Here is a 23,758-nt window from a genome sequence, read left to right on the forward strand (position 1 = left end):
CTACAATTTAGTTTTACTTCCTATATCAACACCCATCCACAGACCGTGACTACCTTGGTGAAATAGATTCAAACAATGTCTAATTCTTTTTGCTTACAGTTACTCAGTAATTGCCGGTAACTCTGAGCAGTTCATCGCTGTCGACCCAATTGATGGAACTGTCACTGTGGCCCGTCTTTTTACGTCGCTGAAGGCAATCAATTTTACAGTCATGGCACGCGATCAGGGTCAGCCTACCAGAAACGCTACTGCCGACGTAATTGTTACGATTCACGCCATTGAGGGCCCTCCAAGATTTCTGGCTTCAGCTTATGACGCGCGTGTAGCAGAAAACAAGAAAGCGGGAACTAATGTCATTCGTGTGCAAGCAGCAAGTGTCGATCCTGTTATTTCGTATAAAATATTGAATGGAAACTCTAGAAAACATTTTCATCTGAATGTAGAAACGGGATTGCTAACTACAACTAGATCCCTTGATTACGAAAAATTTACGCGTTACCAGCTTGTTGTCATGGCAATAGACAGTAGCAATCGAATGAATTACGTCAAAGTTGTTGTACACGTGATTAATGTCAATGATAATGAACCTTACTTCGTGGATATACATAGCGGTATTATTGAAGGACAGGTGTTAGCTGACGCCATCGTCAACAGTCACGTGATGTGGCTTAAGGCACGCGACCGAGATGTTAGTGACGTCATTAGCTACAAGATACACAACGAGAAAGCGGCTTTGTATTTTACTGTCGACTCTGAAGGAAGCTTAAGGACCAGGAGAGCACTAAAAGAACTTCAGTCACCGTTCGTTTTCAAAATTGAAGCTTTGGATAATGGGATTCCTTCTAGGAGTACTTTTACGTCGGTGAGACTTGTTTTCTTGAGGTATCATACTCAACAGAGAGAGCTGCAGGTACTTGTCCCTGAAGACGTTAAGCAAGACGTCGTGCTCATTAAAATAATAGATTCAGCAAAAATTGTAAATCCGAGCTTTTCGATCATTTACCCTGTCGGAGCACCTTTTCGTATAGACAGTGAAAGTGGGGAGGTGCGAACCTCCCGTCCTCTAGATTATGAGACTACACAGAATTACAGCTTAATACTGCAAGTGCAAGACTCCAAAAATGGCAAAGAATACAGCAATATAGACTTAGTGGTTGAAATTGAAGACGTAAATGATAACTCCCCCAGCTTTACTATGGAGAAGGAGGACGGGATATACATCGCTAAGATCAATAGAAATCCTGTTCAGGGTACGGTGTTGTACACGCTTACAGCTTCAGATCGAGATTCTAGAGGCCATTTGCGTTACTCGCTGGTCAGCAGTAGTGGCGAAAACGCTGTGTTTGAGGTGGAGGCCGAGAGTGGGAGAGTGAAGACAGTCACTCAACAGGTGTTAATGGCCGACTTTTACAACATCACTGTGATGGTGAGTGACAGTGACACGCCTTCTCGTCACACTCAGGCCATACTGCATGTGCAAGTTGGAGAATACTTGCCCACCTTCAGTCGGGAAGAGTACGTGTTTAGAGTCAAGGAGAACACGCGGAAAGGATTCACTATCGGCCGCATTAAGGCGCACAGCTACTCTGGAGCGTCTCTTTCATACACTGTAGTGCACGGTGAGAATAACGAATCTTCGATCCCAAATGCTGATATTTAAGTAAAGTATTTTTGCAATTTTGGGACACTGTTATGCAGATAGGTGATGAGAATGAAGAAATGTCATGTAAGAGTGATTTTCCTCAAGCAAATTGTCTGGAATAGTTAACAGGAAAATTTAAGTTCCCAGCGTGGAAGATAACCCTGCGCATTCTAGAAGTGAAAGCCAAGAGAGTATCAAAATAACTCCAAACTGATTTAATGTCATCTGTCTTCGCTTGTAAAATACTTTAGATTCAGTACTGTAAACGGTAAACTGGCATGCTCACACTGTAACACAAAAACCATTAAGAAATCATCTGCAAAAAGCGCGCATTCCCTAAGGCAAGAACATGGTGGGTGTTCAAAAATCGGTCTGTTCTTTAAATGTGTCTACTGTAATTCTGATTATAATTTGAGGTTGTATTTTGTGTTCTTTTAGGAAACGTTCATAAAAAATTTATCCTGGACAGCAACACAGGGCGTCTAGCTCTCCCCAATCCACTGGACTATGAACGTGACTCCAATGTTTACTACATCAGGATAAGAGCGGTCGAGGTTGGTGTTACTCAGCGCCAGTCCTCCGAAGTCAACGTCCAAGTCCTCCTTAAAGATATGAATGACAATGCTCCTGAATTCTCTCAACAACGCTACAGGTACACTTTACCAGAAAGTGCTCCTGTGGGGACAATGGTGTTGGTTGTTTCAGCCCGTGACAGCGATTCAGGGGTGAACGGACAGTTTAGATATTACATGAATAGTAGATACTTTTCTGTAAATCCTTACACTGGGGAGATCACCACAACAAAACCGCTGGATTATGAGACCGCGCGCTCACACACCTTTGATGTAATGGCGCAAGATGGCGGGAAACAGGTGCTTCATGGGACGGCGCGAGTGGAAGTGACGTTACAAAATGTAAACGACAATCCACCGCGGTTCTCACAGATGGTTTATAATTCACACGTGAATGAGGATGCTGGCCCGGGTGAACTGGTGACGACTGGTGAGTCGCTCTGTCAAACATTGAAATAACGGTTGATATAATTGTCAAAATTTAGCTATGTGCAGAGTTTTTAATTTTTGTAAAATCAACTTTGGGTGGTGCCGTGTTATTCCGAATAATGAACGTCTGGTTTGTCTCTAAAGATGATGAATATGAGTTTATTTTATACATACTGAGATTTCCACATGAAAAAAAGCCCGCTTAAAATTCCTACTGAATACACAACCAACCCAATCAGAAAAGCGTACGAATGTGAAAATACATCGTTCGTCCAATCAGAGACACGAACAATAGTACTTCCCAGAGAAGGGCTACTAGCGCACGACTTTCTGTTTAAACAAAATGGAAGAAGCGCTAAGATTTGCTTTCCATAAAGGAACTATGAATGACTTCATATGAGCAAGAAAAAAAAAACACGTGATCAAAGACCGACAGAGACGTGAGCCTGCTAAAGACCTCTCTTCAAAGAAAGCTAGATCTCAGAAACGTTGAAGAAATACCTCCTGCTCAACACAATAAATTGCTGAGCGAGTTTGTACTCACTGTCAGAACCCATTTTCGATGGAAGTGACTGCGAGTAGTATTTTATACAAACTATTTTGTAAAGAATACCATATTTTGATTTACGTTACATTTTTTAAATGAGGTTTTCGCATTGGTTATTTTTAAAACCGACGTTGTCCCATTTACCTTGCAAGTTTTCATACCTCGTAATTTTAAGATTCTGCAAATTCGCAAAGCCATCTATAGATTGAATTTTAAAATCACTAGTTATCTTTATGTCTCTTTAAAAGTAAAGTCTCTTTGTAAGTGAATTAGTTTGTAAACAAATGACAAAATTTTAAAAATCATGAATAAAAATCATGCGTGCGCACTGTCCATGGAATAATCTCTATTTAAGCCTAAAGGCCATTTTTTTCTTCCAAAATAGGGAATGGGTGAGTTTGTCAGGGAGGACCAGAGTAGTTTAGTAACAAAGCAATTACAGTCTCGTTCACTTTTCTTTCTAGTTCAAGCAAGTGACCTTGATCTCGATCCAGTCTCCTACAGTATCATCTCAGGTGATGTTAACAGCAATTTTGTGATAGACAACCGGACGGGTGTCGTGCGATTGGTTTCACACAGGGCACCAAGCCTTGTAGGTCCGTACTACGAGCTGAACATAAGTGCCTCAGATGGCCTTCACACAAGCCAAGCCGTGTTGATAGTGGCTATTCAGGATATCAATAATCACAAACCAGTGTTCAAAGACTGCGACAAGTACAAACCGGTTATCTTAGAAAACGTTCGTCCTGGATCCTCAGTTATTCAGGTTTGATGAGTATTGACTCGTAATTTCTGCCCTCCCCCCTCCCCCCTCCCCCCTCCCCCCACTTCTAAAATATATATTATACAAGAGTCCCTTACAACACTGATTTTGTTTTTTCGGTGGATAACCCTGGGAACATTAATAAGATGAAAAACACCTAGATAGGAGGAGGATAGGAAAATCTGTCTGGTTTGCAATGGTTTTAATGTATTTTTAATAGTATTTTCATTATTACTTGTTTATTTCTGGTGAATTTTAGGTCAGTGCTGAAGATAGAGACATGGGTCAGAACGGAGAAGTTAGTTATCACATTGAGCGGCCTTCTACCGGGATACGCTACTTTAAAATAAACAGTGCTTCCGGTCTGGTAACAACTGCCGTGACCTTTGACCGTGAAGAGAAGCGATCCTACCAGATAAGGATCACGGGAAAGGACGGAGGACCTGGCCAAGAAGAAGGAGAGAGGCTGATGGGATTCTGTCAACTGGAAATTAGAATTGACGACGTCAATGACAACGAGCCTGTTTTTAGTAGCAAAACATTCATAACCAATGTAAAGGAGGACCTTGAAAAAGGGCATATAGTACTTCATGTAACCGCTACCGATAAGGACGCCGGTAGTAATTCGCTTATAACGTACTCTCTTGAAAAACCAAACAAGCAGTTTCTGATATCCAACAGCACGGGAATTATAACCACTAAAGGTCCATTGACCTCGACAAAGTACAACTTCAAAGTGATTGCCCAAGATAATGGAAACCCGCGGCGGTCTTCTAAAGCAGATGTAGAAATCAGTGTTTACAAAGCTGGGAAGGACCCGCCAAAGTTCACAAAAGATGTGTACATCGCGCGTGTTCGCGAGGATGTGCGGCAAGGGTATAGAGTTGAGCACGTGTTGGCCACAAGCCCAAATCAGATTTATTACAGTATTGTGAATTATCCACAGCCGGTTAATATCGACCCGGTTCAAGGAATAATAACGACTCAGCGCACCCTTGATTACGAATTAGCGTCAAATTACACAATACACATTCTTGCTCAAGATAATCAAGATCCACCGCTTATGTCGTTCGCTCGGCTTGAAATTCTCGTGGAAGACGTCAATGATTCACCCCCTCAGTTTCCGGTGTCAAAATATGAAGGACAAGTTGCTGAGAATTCACGGATCGGTAGCTCTGTCATCGAAGTGAAAGCCGATGACCCGGATAAGGGTGAAAATGGAATGGTTTCTTACACTTTCAAAGAAAGCTATAAGTCATTTGAGCTAAACTCTAAGAGGGGGCTCATTACCACCAAAAAGATATTTGACCGTGAGGAGACTGGACGCTACACCTTGATAGTAGAAGCACGTGACCATGGAGATCCTCCCAAATCGTCAAGTTGTATTGTGGATGTCATAATCAGCGATCAGAACGATAACCGTCCTGTGTTTGAGCAGACTGTGTACAATGCGAGTGTTCACGAAGATGCTTCCAGGGGAACAAACATTCTTGAAGTATCTGCAGTGGATGACGATATTGGAAACAATGCAGTGGTGAACTATTTCATCACGGCAGGAAATACCCGAGCGGCGTTTGCGATTAACAAGGATCTTGGACAAATTGTGGTGGCGAGTTCGTTAGATCGCGAGACACAAGATTATTACCAGTTGAAGATTAGGGCACTTGACGGGAAAAACTCTGGTACGGCTGTGGTCAACATACACGTCAAAGATGCCAATGATAACACCCCCGTGTTCACCAACACCACGTATGTAGCTAAAGTTTACGAAAACCAGCCTGCCGGGAGTTACGTCACGACGCTGTCGGCGTCTGATAAGGATCTCGGACTGGGCGGAGCGTTCTTGTTTTCGATCAGCGGTCAGGGTAAGGACGCTTTTGATATCGACCCGAATACAGGTATCGTAACGACTATCAAACCTCTAGACCGAGAAGCTAAAGGGCGCTACGACTTCCTTGCGTTTGCCACTGACAATCCTAATGCAGAACCAGGCTCTCGGAGGACCGGCTCCTGCGATGTGGTGGTTTGGATCCGGGACGTGAATGACAAAAGGCCGCATTTCCCGGATGATGTATATGAGGGCACTGTGAAAGAGAACCAGTTGCCAGGCGCTCGTGTCATGGTCTTGTCGGCAGTCGACGAAGATGATCCAAATGAAAACGGAAACGCTGTTATATCTTACGAGTTAATCGATGATGCAGGTGGACTGTTCAAAATCGATCACGATTCGGGATTAATCACGACGCGAAGGAGACTAGACCGAGAAACTGACGACGAGTACCAACTGGTTGTTAATGCTACAGACCGAGGTCGACCGGCGCTATGGGGTCAAGTGGAAGTCATGATCAGGGTGGCGGATGACAACGATCATCCGCCTCGGTTTACTGAGCAGACGTTTGTCGCTAGTATTTTCGAGAACGCATCTATTGATTCGTCTGTGATGAAACTCAAGGCCACGGACGAAGACATCGGTAGTAATTCTAGGTTACGCTACAGTATAATAGCAGGGGCTGCTGATTTGGAAGAGGATGGTAGTAGAATGTTTCGCATTGTGGAAGATACTGGAGTCCTCCAGGTAGCTAGAAGCTTAGATTATGAGACACAGAAGCAGTACACTCTAAAAGTCAAGGTAAGTGAGAATGCGGACTCCCGGCATATTTTGGGGAAAGAGCTTTTTTTTTTTTTTACTGATTGTCGTTAGCAGTAGGAAATCGAGCCAATGGTCTGATCCACTTATGTGGGCCTTACTCCAAAGAAAATTCCTTTAAAGGTGTGTATGAACTCCAGACTGGGCGTATTTCGTGAAGTTTTGACGCCTAGGTTATCCACGTAACTAAACGTCGCCTCATAATACTAATCAGCAAACAGATTCCATGTTACCAAGCATCTGTGCAGGAATAGATCACAGATAGGGTAAAAAAAAGTGGCAACGAGATACAGCTGAGTGTGTCACTGATGTTCTTACCATGTTTTGACAGCCTCTGCGGCAACACGAAGTACAGAAACATAGATACTATTTGACTAACAGCATAGAGAAGCAAGTTGTTGTTAATGGTGACTCCAAGCAATCTAAAGCAACAACTAGTATTTGTTCGAATCTCCTCGAATCCTGAATTTTTACAAGGCTTTATTTCTGCGATTGCCTAAATTGTAGTCCACCTAGTATTTTCAACTGCTGGTCTAATGAAATTTACCTCATTAAAAATTGTAATTGTAATTTCATCTCATTAGTCTGTGCTCAAGTAAGCACCAATCAAAATGTGTGCGTAATATCAGCGTGTTAGTTAGTAATATACTCATCATAGTTTTGACTTCTGTTACTTTCCTTCTCCCTCTTTTTGTTTAGGTGAGTGATTCTAGTTCTCCATTCTTTAGCGACAAAGCGGATGTAATGATCACCGTTCAAGATTACAATGACAATCCCCCAGTCTTTAACCCCGTATCATACGCGCAAAAAGTCAATGAGGATGTCACCCCTGAGTATTTTCTCATGAAAGTTACCGCCACGGACTCGGACTCGGGCAGCAACCGAGATTTCAAGTTTTCAATTTTTGAGGGCGATCCCGACGGACAGTTTCGTATTGACCCGGAACGGGGAAACCTCTATGTTCACCGCAGGCTGGATAGGGAGAAACGAGCAGTTTACTTGCTCACTGTTAGAGCTACGAATACTGGTAAGTAAAACATAAATGTTGGACAACAGAGCTTTTACTTAGCTAATATGGAGCCATTAGTTCGTTAGATTTATCACTTGAAAAATATCACCAGACATTCGGTCACGTGACGTTTTTAAACCAATCATGCGCGGGCGATAATATTCGATGGATTGTAACCTTCTATATTTACTACTACTATACTTTACTATTACTATATTTACTGTTGGTCTTTAAATTTTTCAGCAACGCCTCCCTTATATGGTCACGCCTCAGTTAAAATCACCTTGAATGACGTGAATGACAATGGTCCAACTTTCCACCCATCAGAAATTCACTTCAGTATCAAAGAAAACACTGAACCTCCTCAGTACTTAGGAAAAATCAGCGTTGATGATCCAGATCTTGATCCTCCTAACGGAGCTCCGTTCTTCTTCGAGATCGTCAATGGCAACGAAGAAGGTCTCTTTGAGCTGAATAACAGAACAGGAGAGATGTTTACACGAAAAAGGTTTGACCGGGAAGAGCGCGAATCTTACAGGCTGGTTGTAGCTGCGACGGACAGTGGCAAGCCTAAGAAAGATTCGAAGACCTCACTCTTTGTGCACATTTTAGATGTCAATGACCATCAACACTCGGTAGGAATATTAAATCTCGAGCTAAATTCGTATCAGGGCAAGTTTCCAGGGGGGAAGATCGGAAAAATGTACGTAGTGGACAAAGACATTGATGATGACCGACATTATAAGTTAATATCCAACAGCTCCCGATATTTCACTATCCAGCCAACGACAGGAATGATAATTAGCCAGCCGAATCCTCCTGAAGGAAATCACTTTTTGTCTGCCATAGTTTCTGATACTAACAGCTCATTCAAATCAGTGATCTGTTCCGTGTTCATCAAAGTCAAGCAAGTTTCAGCTGAAGCTGTCCACAACAGTATGGCGATAAGACTGGGAGGTGTTTCGCGTAAAATGTTTGTCAGTTCAGTTCTAGCGAGATTTAAGGAGTCAGTGGGAAGCATTCTTCAAACGGACGAAGACAACGTGGATTTATTTAGCGTCCAGGATGCACCAAGGGCACCACGAGCCATCGACGTCAGGTTTGCAGCGCATGGAAGTCCTTACTATGCCCCTGAGAAAATGATCGCTATCCTGAAGAACAACCGACCCCGCTTGGTCAAAGCAATGGCTGTGTTTGACGTGAAAGTTTTGGCTGTGGGTGTAGATGAATGTCTGCATGAGCCCTGTGAATCTGGTGGCTGTACAAATGTATTGCTCGCCAATGGAGAAGTGGAAGTGATTTCTGTGAAAGTAACGTCTTTTGCGTCCATTGTGGCGATCCTAGAACCACGCTGTGATGATTGTATGGGGAAGCAAAAAGAAACAACGAGGTGTGAATCGGAGTGGTGTTTAAATGGAGGCACGTGCTTGGACACTCCTCAAGGTTAGTATTCCATGCTAGAAATTCTCCTTTTCAGGGAGGGAACATAAAATATTTTTGTTATCAATTGGGAAATTTCTATCGTTTTGATAGAAAATGATGAAGAACAGGAGCATCCCTGATTTATAACAGTGCACCTTGGGCTTGCCTACTTTCGCCTGGAAAACGCCGGAAAAATACGCTTGTTCTGCAGGCTACTTTCTGGTAATAGGATTGTTCAGTTTTCATAAATGAGTCCTGTAATTTATACTAGTTGCTCTCCGAAAAAGACTTCGTTTACACTGCCTTGCCACCGAAAACTCGCCAAGTGAACGCTGCTTTCGTGTTTTCAATTTTTTTTTCTTTATCAGGACACAAGTGTCGGTGTCTTAAAGGTCACAATGGTCCCAACTGTGAATTTTCAACGCGAAGCTTTGAGCATGGTGAGTGGCTGTGGCTTCCAGCACCGGAACAATGCAGTGTGGGTTCCCTGTCACTGGAGTTTGCCACCCGCGAAGCAAATGGGCTGCTGTTGTATGGAGGTCCAACTTCCCCTGTGCGGGAGGGAGACGTGCATGATTTTATCACACTTGAACTGGCCGGCGGTAAGATTCTCGTGACCATGTCTCTTGGGGACCGTAATGATGTGGTGCGCGCTGGAGTTACTGGTGGGATGGACCTAAACGACGGTGAATGGCACCATATTGAGGTCTACCGGGACGGATCAGTAAGTGACCATATTTAAAGCGGTGAAACAGTGGTAGCCATTGTGTTGTGTTCTTGGCTACAACATTTTTAAAACCATCACAGTTCCTCCCTTAACAAAGGAGTAGAAATAGACCAGGGGGTAATCTGTAATGGACTCACTATCCGTCCAAAACTTGATGCCATGAAAATTGAGATAAAATCCGGCAGCCGTGGGCTATTTGGCTGGGAAACTTAACCTCCTAGCGCCTCCTGTGGGAAAACGAACCTACTGGTAATGGACAGGGTTTTTTGTTACCTATGAGTGTGTGGAACAAGGCTTTAACTAATCATGGAAAAGTAGATCATGAGGTCTCTCAGGGTTTGCAAACTTATTTTAAATCAAGGATTCGTTTTAGCGTAAACAAAATTAGTTTAAAAATAGAAGGATCTGGGAAGAAGATCTAGTCTTGATTAGCAAACAAGTAACCAGTAACCAAAGAGAACGAGGGCAGGAATGGTGTAAACGACTCAAAATTGATCTGTCTAGAGTATGAGAGAATTGTCCTGTCTTCTTCCAAAGTCATTCAGGCTTAATTAACCGTATAATGATTTGGATGCTGACAAGTCATGCAATGTTTAATTTGAGGAACAAAGTGTGAATGGCGAAATTATGAGAAATACAATTGTCCAGCTTCTCAACTGGAAGTAGAGCAAATGAAACTAAAAATGCTGATTGGCCCACAACATTGAAATCACCATCTTGTGAGCCAATCCGGCCATGCGATTGGTTCAGTTCTACCTCGTGGTACAATATACTCCTCTCTGATTGGCTGTGTACCAATACTGCCCCCATAACGCTCTCACAACAGATACAGACCACGTTGTAAACCTATGATATTGAGTGGGTGATTGTTAAAGTTTCTCATGTTTGCTGCTGTTTTCTATAAAAATCTTAGTTTGTGCGTGTAACAGTTGATAAGTGTAAAGGAGTACCGGTGGTGGTCAAAGAAATGTATCGCTGTTCTTCCACAGCAAAATTGAGCAAAAAGAACAAGTAAGTTGATTGTAGTTCCAACCCTGATTAGGTGTGGAACTTGAGCTACGTACCATTTATCTGTCTTATGTCTTTGTAGTATGCTACCATAACGCTATTTAACCACATTAGGGCAACAGACCGTGCAAGACATACGACGGTATAACTATTTGACAAAAAAAAAAACAAAAAGGAAATCGGAGCATTAAGTTGAGCGCACGAAAATATCCAAGCTTCAAACTGTTTACGTCCTTTAGGCTGGACTTTTTGAGCGTCTAAAGTTTAAGTGAAACAGATTTTTTTTATTTCATAATGGACACTTCTTTGGTGTTGTTTGTGTTGTTTTAATTCATCTTTCGACGCGCCTTACGCGATCAATACGATTCTCAGATATTGTCGTAAGATGTATTGTTCAAATGAAATGAGAGAAGAATGATAACTTCCCTTTTGGTTGGTTTGACATACGATACGAGCAGACATTTTCCTCATTTCTTTTACTACTCTACCCAACCTGCAAAATATTTGCACGTCTTATATATGTTAAACTACCGAATAAGGTTTTATGTACAACAGTCTGAAATGCGAGTGAGTCACCTCTTGTGTGTAGGTTAATGCATATGTTGGTTAAATTTGAGCCCTTAAATTTCAGGTTTTTGAATTTAAACGGGCCCTTACAGTTGGGCGGGGTGTCAACGACTAATCTTCTCTACCCAAACCTGACTGTTACCAATTACGAAGGCTGTATACGGAATGTGATAAATCAGGGCAGGTACTACGATCTGAAGACCCCTATCCGCAGAAATGGCACCAAAGAAGGATGTCCTATGGTGGATCAACATTGTAGGAGCCACCAGTGTGACGCCCTGTCCAAATGTGTTCCTTCTTGGACTGGTTACTCATGTCATTGCCCCTTTGGTTTCACCGGTTCCACGTGTGGCAAAAGTAAGTTTAGAATTGCTAGTTTTGTTAATACAGTCGACTCTCGCCTTGCGGACACCCCGCCATTGCGGACAAGAGCCAGCCCCCCGGCGAAACGCATTAAGAAGTGACTGAAATAAACTCCCGTTATTACGGACTCCCACTCTTACGGAAATGCGGACACTTTCATGCCTCCAGAGGAGTGAGAAAACGATGAAGGTTTGGGTCGAGTTGCGTGTTGAACCGACCCAAACCTCCCGCGGTTTTCCACTCCTTTGCCACTATAGCTCCGTTTGCTGTTTTGCTCCGTTCTACTAACTGAACGCCTGTAAAAGGCTTAATGATATGTAAACCTTTGTTCTGCAGATTGGTGGCTGAGTTTACTTTACTCTACCTCAAGGGTCAGGAAACCGTGATAAGCTTTGCTAATAAGAGTTTGTGGACCTTAACTTCTTTTCTTTTTCTTTTTGTTTTTTTTTTTTCGCAGGGACACGTGCCTTGTCCTACGCGGAGGGTAGTTATACTAAGTACCTTTTTTACGAGCGCAAGATCAACAATGAACAGCGGGAGACTAAGATCCAAATGCAGATTAGAACACGTGACCCGGACGGAGGTGTACTAATGTACAATTACGGAAGTAAAGAAGGCCGCTTTAGTTTACTTGAGGTGAGATCAAAAGCTCGTGTTTTATCGTTGCGAAGTGAAAACGCGTCTCCCTGAGGCTAGTTATTTAAGAAGTTAAACACGATAATAACGGCAGAAAATTAACCTTCGTGTCATCTTCTTAAACCCTTTAACTTCCAAGATCTGATTGAGAATTCTCCATTCTAGCTGCTACACATTACCTTGTAAATTACTAACGAGAATTCGGTGTTAGATCGAGATAATAACCCCTTCCCGATAAGTTTTAGCTGTTTGCTGGATAATGTTTGGATATTATAGGAAGAGGTCACATGTTAATCACTTGTGGGAGTTTAAGGCCAGTTAAAACGTTTTATATTCAAGTGAAAATATTTGGATTCATTTTGAACACGAAGTTTCTCCCCTTATTTCCATAATACTGGTGTACTGTTTCAGGATCAGTTCATTTTTGTCTTTTGGTCCTGCGAGAACCTTCGTACTTAAACTTACTCTTGTCAAGATTTGTTACATCCATCCAATGACTTGATAGGATGTCACAAATCTCCAACAGCGATTTTCAAAATAGGATTAGTTACTTTCTGTTTTAAACAAAAAGCTATCAAAGGGCAAAAAAGGTTGTGTAAAAGAGAGATGTGAGAGTGGATGCTTAGTAATGCAAAAATTTCTAAGCATTTCCAATTGTGATGATTTTCGGTACGTATGCATTGGGGATTAAATGTATTGTTCGATTGGCCTAGAGAAAAGGACTAATTTACATCTGTATCCTCCCTGGTTAGGTGGTGCCATATGATATTGACGGGGATGGGGAAAGTGAGGTGATTGTTACATATACGTTGGGTTACAAGAACCAATCCTCTTCAGTTTTGCAACTGACCGGCGTCAACGTGGGCAATGGTCAGTGGCATAATGTAAGCGTGGTACGGGAGAGAACACACGTAACGCTTTCCGTGGACTCTGATGGCGATGGATATTCCGTGACAGGTATAATTTTCACGTATCTTTTACGCCTCTAGCAGTGAAGGGACTGAACTTCCTTCCAGCTTATCTTCAGGGCTTGCAGGATCTCACGACGGTCTTCGCAGCCTTGATTTTCATGTCTTGCTCTGGTCTGTAAGTTTTTTTATCGCCGACTCTTCTCCTTTCAGCCTTCCCTAGGGAGATATTGACTTTTACCCCAGTTACGTTTCCGTCGCGTCACCTAATCGCCGCTTTGTGTGACAATCCTAGTTATGACCGTGAGTATATGGAAATCATATATGTGAACTGCGGATAAATATGTGAATATGAAAGCGATCTTCGCAGTGATGAACACTACTTGAGCAATAGTGAAAATAAGGCCTGAAAAAAAAACATTAAAAATGACCTCTGCGATACCGGTACAGAGCTCTACCGACTGAGCACACATACATGAGCACACCAACTGAGTTCATGATTTTTATATATTCAAAGTCATTTATTCATCACTTCACGGGTTTACTTAGAACAGACATAGTGACCAGCTCCCAGTTGGCTTGATAGCTCAGTTAGTAGAGCCATGCACTGGTATCGCAGAGGTCATAGGTTCAAATCCCGTACAGGCCTGAATTTTTTTCAGGCCCTATTTCCACTATTTTCCCATGTTCATCACTGCGAAGATCACTTTCACATTCAAATCCCAGCCATGTTGGATGCTAAAAATAAATTGTTGCGAGGGATTATGTAGACGGCTCCTTAAGTTTCGTCTTGGTAATTTAGCTATTTTTCGTTTTAGAGCAACTTGGCATAGAACACACTTTGTTTACTGTGGATCCCACGCAGAACTTCATTGGGGGTGTCCCGCCATCTAGCACATCTCGGCGTCGCCGTGCTGACATCGGAAAAGATTTTGTTGGCTGCATAAATGATGTGAGATTCAACGGACATTTACTCTATTTTTACAATGGAACAAATGCTTTAGGAAACGCTCTATCTGTAGGTATGGTAAACGTTTTTCTTTGTTTCTTATTCATTAATAAGTAATTACTTTCTAATCCGACTTTTCTTAAATGAGAGTGAGGAACACCATTCTTCTTCCAAGCAGAAGTTTACACGTATTGTTAAGACTACGCCTGGACAAACCTCCGGTATTTAAAGGACTCCATTTGCGTGTCTTAACCTCATCTACCTTTGCTCTCTCTCTACTGTCCTCTCGATTTTTTCCCCTTTGTTTTACTTTGGCTGGTGAAGTGGACAGTGGATGGAAACAAAAGGCACGTAAGCATTGCTTTTGGGTTTATCATTCGATGGACTGGCATCCCATTCAGGAGGTAGTAGTAATACTCCTAGTCGCTTAACGCTAAGGAAAGCAGAATAAGGTCCGAGTGAATGGATCACATGGTTCGAGTACAGACTTAAATTTGGCTATTTTTCTTCCAGGGGTCAGTGAAGGTTGCTTGGCAGAACCCATGTGTGAACCTAACCCGTGCAACATCTCTGAATGGTGCCGAGACGTGTGGCGAAAGTTTGTCTGCCTTCCTCGTTTGTGTACCGGGCAGCCATGTAAGAATGGAGGCACATGCTTCGAAGGGGCTGATTCCAGAGGAAACAACAAATTCTTCTGTAAATGTCCTTTAGGTTTCGAGGGCGCTCTTTGTGATGTGCGTGGCCGGTCCGTGGTTGTTACTGAAGTAACTGGCGCTAGATTAGAGGACGGCTTAATTATCGGTATTTGTAATTGCTCTTTATGCATAATGTTGCGTTGTGGAACCTACTTTAAAGAGGTACTCTATTTTGACAAACCCAGGCTCAATGTCTGATTATGTCTACTCGAATTCACTGTGAAAAAATGAACTTGTATTCAACGGACACTTCTATTGCTACTGGTAGCCTAAGCTCGCACAATGAGCCTCCGTTAATATTCAAATATGTTTATTTTGCAAATATGCTTAAAAGAATGGAAGTAAACGGTCGCACCCTTGACCTAAAAAGTGTGATCTTTTTTTCGATTAAAACAAACGTTCCTTGACAACACCTTTAATATGTTTACGGTTCCGTTTATATCAGTGACGATAACAATGATTACAATGAAATAATTGCACCAATGAGAACAACGGTAAGGATAATGATGAGATAATGAAGATGATTATTATCCCTATCATTGTTGTTATTATTATTATTATTATTATCATTATCATTATCATTGTTATTATTATTATTATTGTTATAATAATAATAAAAAAAAAGCATCAAGGTGAAACTTTCCGAACTCTTGCCACGACAACAGGCTTTGAGTTTTCCATATTTTATCTTTCACCTGCAGGGTTAGCAGTCTTGGTAGTGACGCTGATTTTATCAGCTAGCATTCTATTCGTGTACCTCCGCCGCTCCCGACCGCAGAAGCGAGACGTTTTTGTCGAAGAAGATCAGTTTAAGCGGGACAACGTCGCCAATTACCGCATTGAGGGAGGTGGAGAAATGGACCTAGAAGAAGAAGATCAAGTGAGGGACATTTTGAGATCCTTTGAAACGAACGATTTCAGTCCGTGTCAATATAAAAAGTTTAAACTATCGGGAAGCAACGGTGACGTCAGCGGATCATATGTTGTCCTTACCCCACTTAAAAGGGAGGTCATTGGAAGACAACCCAACGGAATGCCTGATTCCAAACCTGTTCAGAGGTCAGGTAAACCGGATAAACAAGATATACAGCGCTCTTACTCCCAGGAAGGCTCTGATCAGGAGCCCCCGGACTCATCTTCGTCACCGTCAGCAGTATCCACTCCTGAACGGCGCAGGCGTGTTCGTACCTCTTCCAAAGGAGATATTGTGGAAAGACATAGTCCAGAAGGGGGTGAGGAAGGGGTTGAGGGAAGTCCAACTCGGAAACTGGCGGAAGTGTTCGGATTGAGCGAAGAAGAACAAGAGGGAATGAGATCACCGCCGGAAGGATTTTCGTCGCCAGAAAAGTACGAAAGCTTGAGTAAAAGAGAGCGTGGAAATGGTGCTTCGTTGCAGAGACCTAACAAAACAGAAGAAGAATCTAGAAAACCTCCTCAGAATATGGAAGAATCACCTCTATCTTACAATGGCGCGGAATCCTTCGCAATGGAGAACCCACTATCGCGTCCTAATAGTGACTTACCCAGCTCGGCTGTAGAAGATGGATTCCCTCCCGTTCAACGGAACTCTATCCCCCCGCGGAAACCCCCACGAGCCTGCTTTCCGAGGGGAGTACCACCCCCACCGGGTAACTTTATACCGGAGGATGCAATGCAGAGATTTTATTATGAGGGGGCTGGTTCCCCTACTATCTCGCTAAGCACTCTGGGAGACACGGAGGGCGAGTCGGAAGCGGATGATAATTATGATTATGTGAATCAGATGGGAGATAAGTTCAAGAAACTGGCGCGTATTTGCGGACAGACTCCTTCGGTAACCTTCAGTCCTCACGATGAGGTCATCGGAGAATAGAGCTAGGAAAGTGGTCAGAACTGAACGAGATGCATTGCTCTATCAACGAGAACATGATGATGAAGAGCTCCTGAAATGAAAAATCGGAATTGAGACACTAACCTACCCCATCCTGTCGATGACATTAAATCATTAGCTAAGCTTAGACTGATAAAACTCTTTACGTTGTAAAGAGCAAGAGAGAGTGCGGTAGACACAAAGACAACATTTTAGATTGCCAAAGGCGAGGTCTCGGAATAATAATACCAAGAAGTGTAGCTTAAAAATCAAGACTACTGATTCTTAGGTTCGGACACGTAACATCTACGTACAAAGTTAATCTCAACCCTTTCATTTCTTTCAGGGATCTTTTGCTCGTTACCTATTTAAGGTGTTCGAGTTCATAATCAGAATATAGACAAACGACAAATAGCTGACTGCGTGCACGATTGCCGAAGGGTGAAATCTTTGTGCACACAAATACTGTTAAAGAGTCAAGCAAACAAATAGTTCAGATATTGATAGATCGTTAAAATGGAGCAGTGAAAAACCGTTTTCTTTCACTCTTGGAATGAAAGGGTTTTGATAAGCATTTCAGTTTAAAAAAAGAAGCTTATTAACTCTGACTCAATGCCAGCTCGAACTGGGCCGACGTTAAAAATAATTGAAAACGTGATCGTCCATCAAACGCTTGAAATATTTTTAAAATATTTTACAGCATCTAATGAACGCTTGTAGTGTTAAAAAACTCAGAAAGACAATAAACTGCATTTAAGTTATGTAAGATATGCTGATAGAAAAGTATAGAGAAAGGTTTTTTTTGGAAGACTTTGAAATGATCAAGCCCTCGCATCTTCTTGTCTCCTACACTTTTAGATCCGAACCTAAGATAACTTACTACATGTGCTATGTTGTATATTTTTGGAAAAGCTCACACGGAGAATCGGTAACTTTAGTCGCAGGAGATTAGTTTAAATTAAAGGACACTAAAGTTGTTTCCCAGCGATGTTAGTCACGTTTTGCTCATGTTGATTATTTTTTGTGATTTTTATTAGGAAATAAATGATGAGATTTGGTTTTCTTAGCTCTAATAATGGTAATTGCACTGAGTGGAGTGCAATTTGGGCTGAAATCATACGCGTGATTTTAGACCGAAATCGCACGACACTAGGTTCAATTACCACTTTATTACATCTATTTTGAAATCGCCCAAATACAGGACTTGGTCAGTTAATGTTTTATTGATGCAGTACTGAGCCGGTATGAAATTAAATTCATGTCCGTTTTTTGGGGGGAAAAAGTAAGTTGAGAAACAAAAGTTGCAAAATTTGCCTCATGATACTCCTTGTCTTTCATTTTCCTGCAATTTGATCGGTTACTTTAAACAAGCCTTAAAATCTGATTGTTTGTTTTGTTTTTAGTGCAGCCTCCTCGTTGGCTGGGAAAAAGATGCGATTTAAAGCAAAAAATGGTGCGATTTGTGAATAAATCGCATCAATTAGAGCCAATCAGATTACAGGAACCACCAGTGATTTCAAAACGGGTGTAATAAAAAGGAATATCGTTTCTGGAATGTACCTATCTCCAGTACTAAGTGATAATATCTTATATTTTCTAGAGTTATAATGTTATATTTTGATATTTGAAATTATGTAAAATAATTTTAATCCCCTGTAAGAGTTTTTGAACATGCGCCGGTGTTTAGGGTGAAGTAAAACATCCGAAAATAATTTGTTCTACCTTTGAGTTAGTTATAACCATTGATTTACTATGAGGAACCATTTGCTGACTCCAAGTTCTCCGTCTAATCAGTAAGAGTTAGTTTAGTTTAAAAGAGTTGTAACGGGAAGGTTTTTCCGTCGGATTGAGTTTAAGACAGTCGTTAAAAAACCGTTCGTATGAGAGGTGTAAATAATAAAGAGGAAAGTAAAAAAATTGTCATGGGGTAGGGCGCTCATTTTTCTTTTTTAAAAATACGTTAATGTTTTTGTATGGCTGTAAAATGTGTAACTCTGAAAGAGATTGCCTCACTTCAATTCAATAAATAAATAATTAGCAGACAATATTGTGATTTCTTGTCTATATTCCGCAGTAAAATCCATATAAACCTGAAATATCTTCACGAGCCGGAAAGTTCGACGGTATTCGCACCTTGAAAAGCTGCAATGGAAGGGTGTCTGCTAGTATTTGTTAGGTACAACTATCTACACTGTCTACAGTAGGTACAACTATCTACACTGTCTACAGCAGGTACAACTATCTACACTGTCTACAGTAGGTACAACTACCTACACTGTTTACAGTAGGTACAACTACACTGTCCACAGTACGTACATCTATTTGCACTGTCTACAGTAGGTACAGCTATCGACACTGTCTACAGCAGGTACAACTATCCACACTGTGCAGTAGGTACAACTATCTACACTATCTGCAGTAGGTACAACTATCTACACAGTCTACAGTAGGTACAACTATCTACACTGTCAACAGTAGGTACATCTATCTACACAGTCTACTATAATACAGCTATCTACATTGTGTACAACAGGTACAACTATCTAAAATGTCTACTGTAGGTACAGCTGTCTACACTGCCTACAGTAGGTACAACTATCTACACTGTCTGCAGTAGGTACAACTATCTACACAGTCCACGGTAGGTACAACTATCTACACAGTCTACAGTAGGTACAACTATCTACACTGTCGACAGTAGATACATCTATCTACACAGTCTACAATAGGTACAGCTATCTACACTGTGTACAACAGGTACAACTATCTAAAATGCTTACTGTGGGTACAGCTGTCTACACTGCCTACAGTAGGTACAACTATCTACACTGTCTACAATAGGTACAACTATCTACACTGCCTATAGTAGGTACAGCTATCGACACTTTCTACAGCAGGTACAACTATCCACACTGTCTACAGTAGGTACAACTATCTACACAGTCCACAGTAGGTAAGACTATCTACACAGTCTACAGTAGGTACAACTATCTACACTGTCAACAGTAGATACATCTATCTACACAGTCTACGATAGGTACAGCTATCTACACTGTACAACTGGTACAACTATCTACACTGCCTACAGTAGGTACAGCTGTCTACACTGTCTACGGTAGGTACAGCTATCTACACTGTCTACAATAGGTACAACTATCTACATTATCTTCAGTGGGTACAGCTATCTACACTGTCTACAGTAGGTACATCTATCTACACTGTCTACAGTAGGTACAACTGTCTACACTTTCTACAGTAGGTACAGCTATCTACACTGTCTACAAGAGGTACAGCTATCTACATTGTCTTCAGTGGGTACAGCTATCTACACTGTCTACCGTAGGTACATCTATCTACACTGTCTACTGTAGGTACAACTGTCTACACTTTCTACAGTAGGAACAGCTATCTACACTGTCTACAATAGGTACAAGGAAAAAGAGTAAAACAAGATATAAATCATGATAATATGGAGAAAAAACAGCAAAAACAAAATGCAAATTCCGCGGGGAGGAGTTCCTCGGCCCCCAAGCCAGTTTGAGAGTGACTCCTTGTCCGCCAGCTCCAAATCATACTCGGGGAGAAGTTATTCGGCCCCCAAGCCAGATTGAGAATAACTCCCATAGCGTGATTCGAACCCACGACCTCGATGTCTTCTCATGCATAAATTGTCGGTGTATTGAGTTTTAAAATACCAGGTTGGGGGGGAGGGTGAGAAGCTTTGTGTTACTGACAGTGTCATCTGAGAGGAAATGAGGCGAAAAAAGAAAACTGCTCTGAAACAAAAATAAGGGAAAAGGAAAAAAGAAGATAAAAAGGATGATAATAAGGGGAAAAAGAAGAAAAAGCAGCAAGAACAAAATGCAAATTCCGCGGGGAGGAGTTCTTCGGCCCCCAAGCCAGTTTGAGAGTTACTCCTTGTCCGCCAGCTACAAATCAAATGCATTTCAACGGTCGATCAGCAGCATGTACGCAGCAACACACGCTTATAAGGAGCGGAAACTGTGAATTTCTTTGAGGGCCGGTTTACCATCGGAAACTACATCCCAACGTCAGAGTTCGGCACGTAAACATACTTAGAAAACGTTTACCTCCTTCTAACTTGTATTGCCTATCGAAGGATGATGAGCTTGAAATGGATAATACGATTAAAAGGATGAAAAGAGGTAAAAAAAGAGGTAAAACGGTTAAAGAAAAACAAATCCATTTCTATTTCAAGGAAAAGTAGTCTTTGCCGGCGACTTCTGAGCAACAGAAAACACTACAGGATTCAGAATATAACTAACAATAAAAGTGGCCTGAAAAAGAAAACCGCTCGAAAAAAAAATAAGGAAAAAAGAAGATAATAATGTTGATAATAAGGAGAAAAAAAAGAAAAAACAGCAAAAACAAAATGCAAATTCCGCGGGGAGGAGTTCCTCGGCCCCCAAGCCAGTTTGAGAGTAACTCCTTGTTCGCCAGCTCCAAATCATACTCGGGGAGAAGTTATTCGGCCCCCAAGCCAGATTGAGAGTAACTCCTATAGTGTGATTCGAACCCGCGACCTCGATGACCTTTCATGCACTCGTTGCGCGCCTGCGATTGCCGCTCGACCATCTCGAAACTACATATTATATTAGCATAAATTGTCGCTGTAGTGAGTTTTCAAATACCAGGTTGGGGGGGAGGGTGAGGAGCTTTGTGTTACTGACAGTGCAATCAAGCGTTTCCGGTCAAGAATAAAGGAAATGAATCAAACAAAGAACTGACAAAAGCGATCTACACGAGGAATATTAGCATATGCTGTAATGGCGGACGGCTTCGTTTGCTGAAGCTTGTTAATGTGATTCCTCAGTATTGCATCGTACATCGTTTTCTCCGGATAAAAATCACGTGGTCATATAGGCGAATAACCACGCTTATTGTATTGTAATCCACGGACCAGGTAAAAAGGCTCGATGGTCTTTAGCTCTTGATTGAGAACACTAAGTTATATTTTCTATTACATAATTTTGGTGTACAAATTATCTCTTTTAGATTGGGGAATCTATTTTGTCTTTTTGGCTCCTATGAATCCCTCAATAAAGAAGAAAGTAGTCCTCTTTCGAGAACGAAATTTGCATTATCACCAAAAAGCTCTTTCAGTTCATGCAAGGATAAAAAGGCGTTCGAGACCTTAACTGAATAAATCTGCAACTTACTAAACTGATGGCGTAAGAGTACTATGATTTATAAAAAAAAAACGGCTCGATTCGTATCAGAGAGTTATGCCGTACAGAAGCAAAGAGAGGTAGTGAATTTTAAAATATCAGGTTTGGGGGGAGGGTGAGGAACTTTGTCTCACTGAGAGTGCAATCGAGCGTTTCCGGTCAAGAATAAAGGAAACAAGTCTAACAAAGAACTAACAAAAGCGATCTGCACGAGGAATATTAGCATATGTTCCAATGGCGGACAGCTTCGTTTGCTGAAGGTCTTAAATATGATTCCTCAGTATTGCATTGCACATCTTTGACTGCGCATAAAAATCACGTAATCATATGGGCGAATAAGCGAACTAATTGTATTTTAATCCATGTACCAGGTTAAAAGGTACGATGGTCTTTAGCTCTTGATTGAGAACACTAACTTATACTTTCTACTGCATAATTTTATTGTAAAAATTATCCCTTTTAGATTGGGGAATCTTATTTGGTCTTTTTGCCTCCAATGAATCCCTCAATAAAGAAGATAGTAGTCCTTTTATTAAAACAAAATTTGCATGATCATCAAAAAGCTTTTTCAGTTCATGCAAGGATAAGAAGGCGTTCGAGACTTGAACTGAATAAATCTGCAACTTACTGAACTGATGGCTTAAGAGTACCATGATTTATATAAAAAACGGGTCGATTCGTATGAGAGAGTTTTTGCCTTACAGAAGCAAAGAGAGGAAGTGGTCGGTAGATTGCACATTTTTCTCGCAGATTATTTCTGACCAGAAACACAAATTTCCTTCGTAGAAGTAACCGATGTACTCATTATTTAACCATCTTCTATTTCAAAGTGGGACTGACGCAAGCATCGTCAGCATATTGACACTGCCACTTCTGATTGTTGTCCGAAATTTATCATTACGAAATCATTATCTGAGAGAAAGGAGGTGTAAAGTTTCCAATAACTTGGACCACAAGTAAGAAGAGGGTACCTTTGCCCAAACCTCCTCCCCTCTAACGACCAACAGGAAGGCCTGAAAGGTGTCAGGAGCCATAGACTTCGATAGGGAGCTTAACCACTTGATTTAGTTTTCAAACACACTCAGTAATCAAGGTGAACTACTAGAACCAGTTGTATCTGGTTAAGCCATGACAAATTGTAAAGTTAATGCTAACTAAAAACTTTATTTGACCTTAACAAACACTATCGGCATAACAAACAAAAGCAACGTTTCAAGGGTCAAGAACGACATATTTCCTTTAATTCCATGTTTTCAATCTTGCTTCTAGTCAAGAGATGGTATTAAGGTTATTTTCTCTCTTGTATTAAGATTATGGTGCTCTGTCCAATTTTGAATGAGTTCCTTGCATACGACTTCAAACGATTACCGATACATGACATTTCGCATGATTACGGAAAGTTTGGCTGATGTCGGAGATGTGCTCCAGCACGGATCATCAAAGACTTTATAGCCTGTTTCCTCATTTTATTCTCGACAAAGAGAATTTCACTGCAGTTTACGATCGGACATCGACATCTTCACGTCAGAGTTCGGCACGTAGACATACTGAGAAAACGTTACTCCTTCTAACTTGCATTGCCTATCGAAGGATGACGAGCTTGAAATGGATAATACATAAGAAACGTAAAAGAAAGAAAAGAGGTTAAAAAATACATAAAACGGTTAAAGAAAGAAAAAAACCTTTTCTATTTTAAGGAAAAAAAGTCTTTGCCGGCGACGTCTGAGCAACAGAAAACAATACAGGATTCAGAATATAACTAACAATTAACAAAGTGGCCCGAAAAAGAAGGAAAAAAGAAGACAAAAATGATGATAATAAGGAGAAAAAGTAAAA

General features: G+C 41.4%; 1 protein-coding gene across 1 annotated transcript in view; it reads left to right on the forward strand.

Annotated features, from left to right (window-relative positions):
• The window catches only part of LOC113679474 (protocadherin-like protein), a 30,681-nt gene extending 12,890 nt beyond the window's left edge, over nt 1–17,791 (forward strand). The window contains exons 6-19 of the mRNA XM_027196435.2: nt 100–1,619; nt 2,081–2,644; nt 3,655–3,956; nt 4,213–6,582; nt 7,300–7,627; nt 7,853–9,052; nt 9,400–9,755; nt 10,672–10,769; nt 11,398–11,690; nt 12,154–12,332; nt 13,085–13,289; nt 14,059–14,262; nt 14,703–14,990; nt 15,586–17,791. Coding sequence (XP_027052236.2) covers nt 100–1,619; nt 2,081–2,644; nt 3,655–3,956; nt 4,213–6,582; nt 7,300–7,627; nt 7,853–9,052; nt 9,400–9,755; nt 10,672–10,769; nt 11,398–11,690; nt 12,154–12,332; nt 13,085–13,289; nt 14,059–14,262; nt 14,703–14,990; nt 15,586–16,736 — 9,058 coding nt within the window. The 3' untranslated portion in view covers nt 16,737–17,791. The remainder of the gene's footprint in view (nt 1–99; nt 1,620–2,080; nt 2,645–3,654; nt 3,957–4,212; nt 6,583–7,299; nt 7,628–7,852; nt 9,053–9,399; nt 9,756–10,671; nt 10,770–11,397; nt 11,691–12,153; nt 12,333–13,084; nt 13,290–14,058; nt 14,263–14,702; nt 14,991–15,585) is intronic.
• The last annotated feature ends 5,967 nt before the right edge of the window (nt 17,792–23,758 follow it).

Source organism: Pocillopora damicornis, chromosome 3 (genome assembly GCF_964200805.1).
Source record: "Pocillopora damicornis chromosome 3, jaPocDami1.2, whole genome shotgun sequence".
NCBI classification, from domain to species: domain Eukaryota; kingdom Metazoa; phylum Cnidaria; class Anthozoa; order Scleractinia; family Pocilloporidae; genus Pocillopora; species Pocillopora damicornis.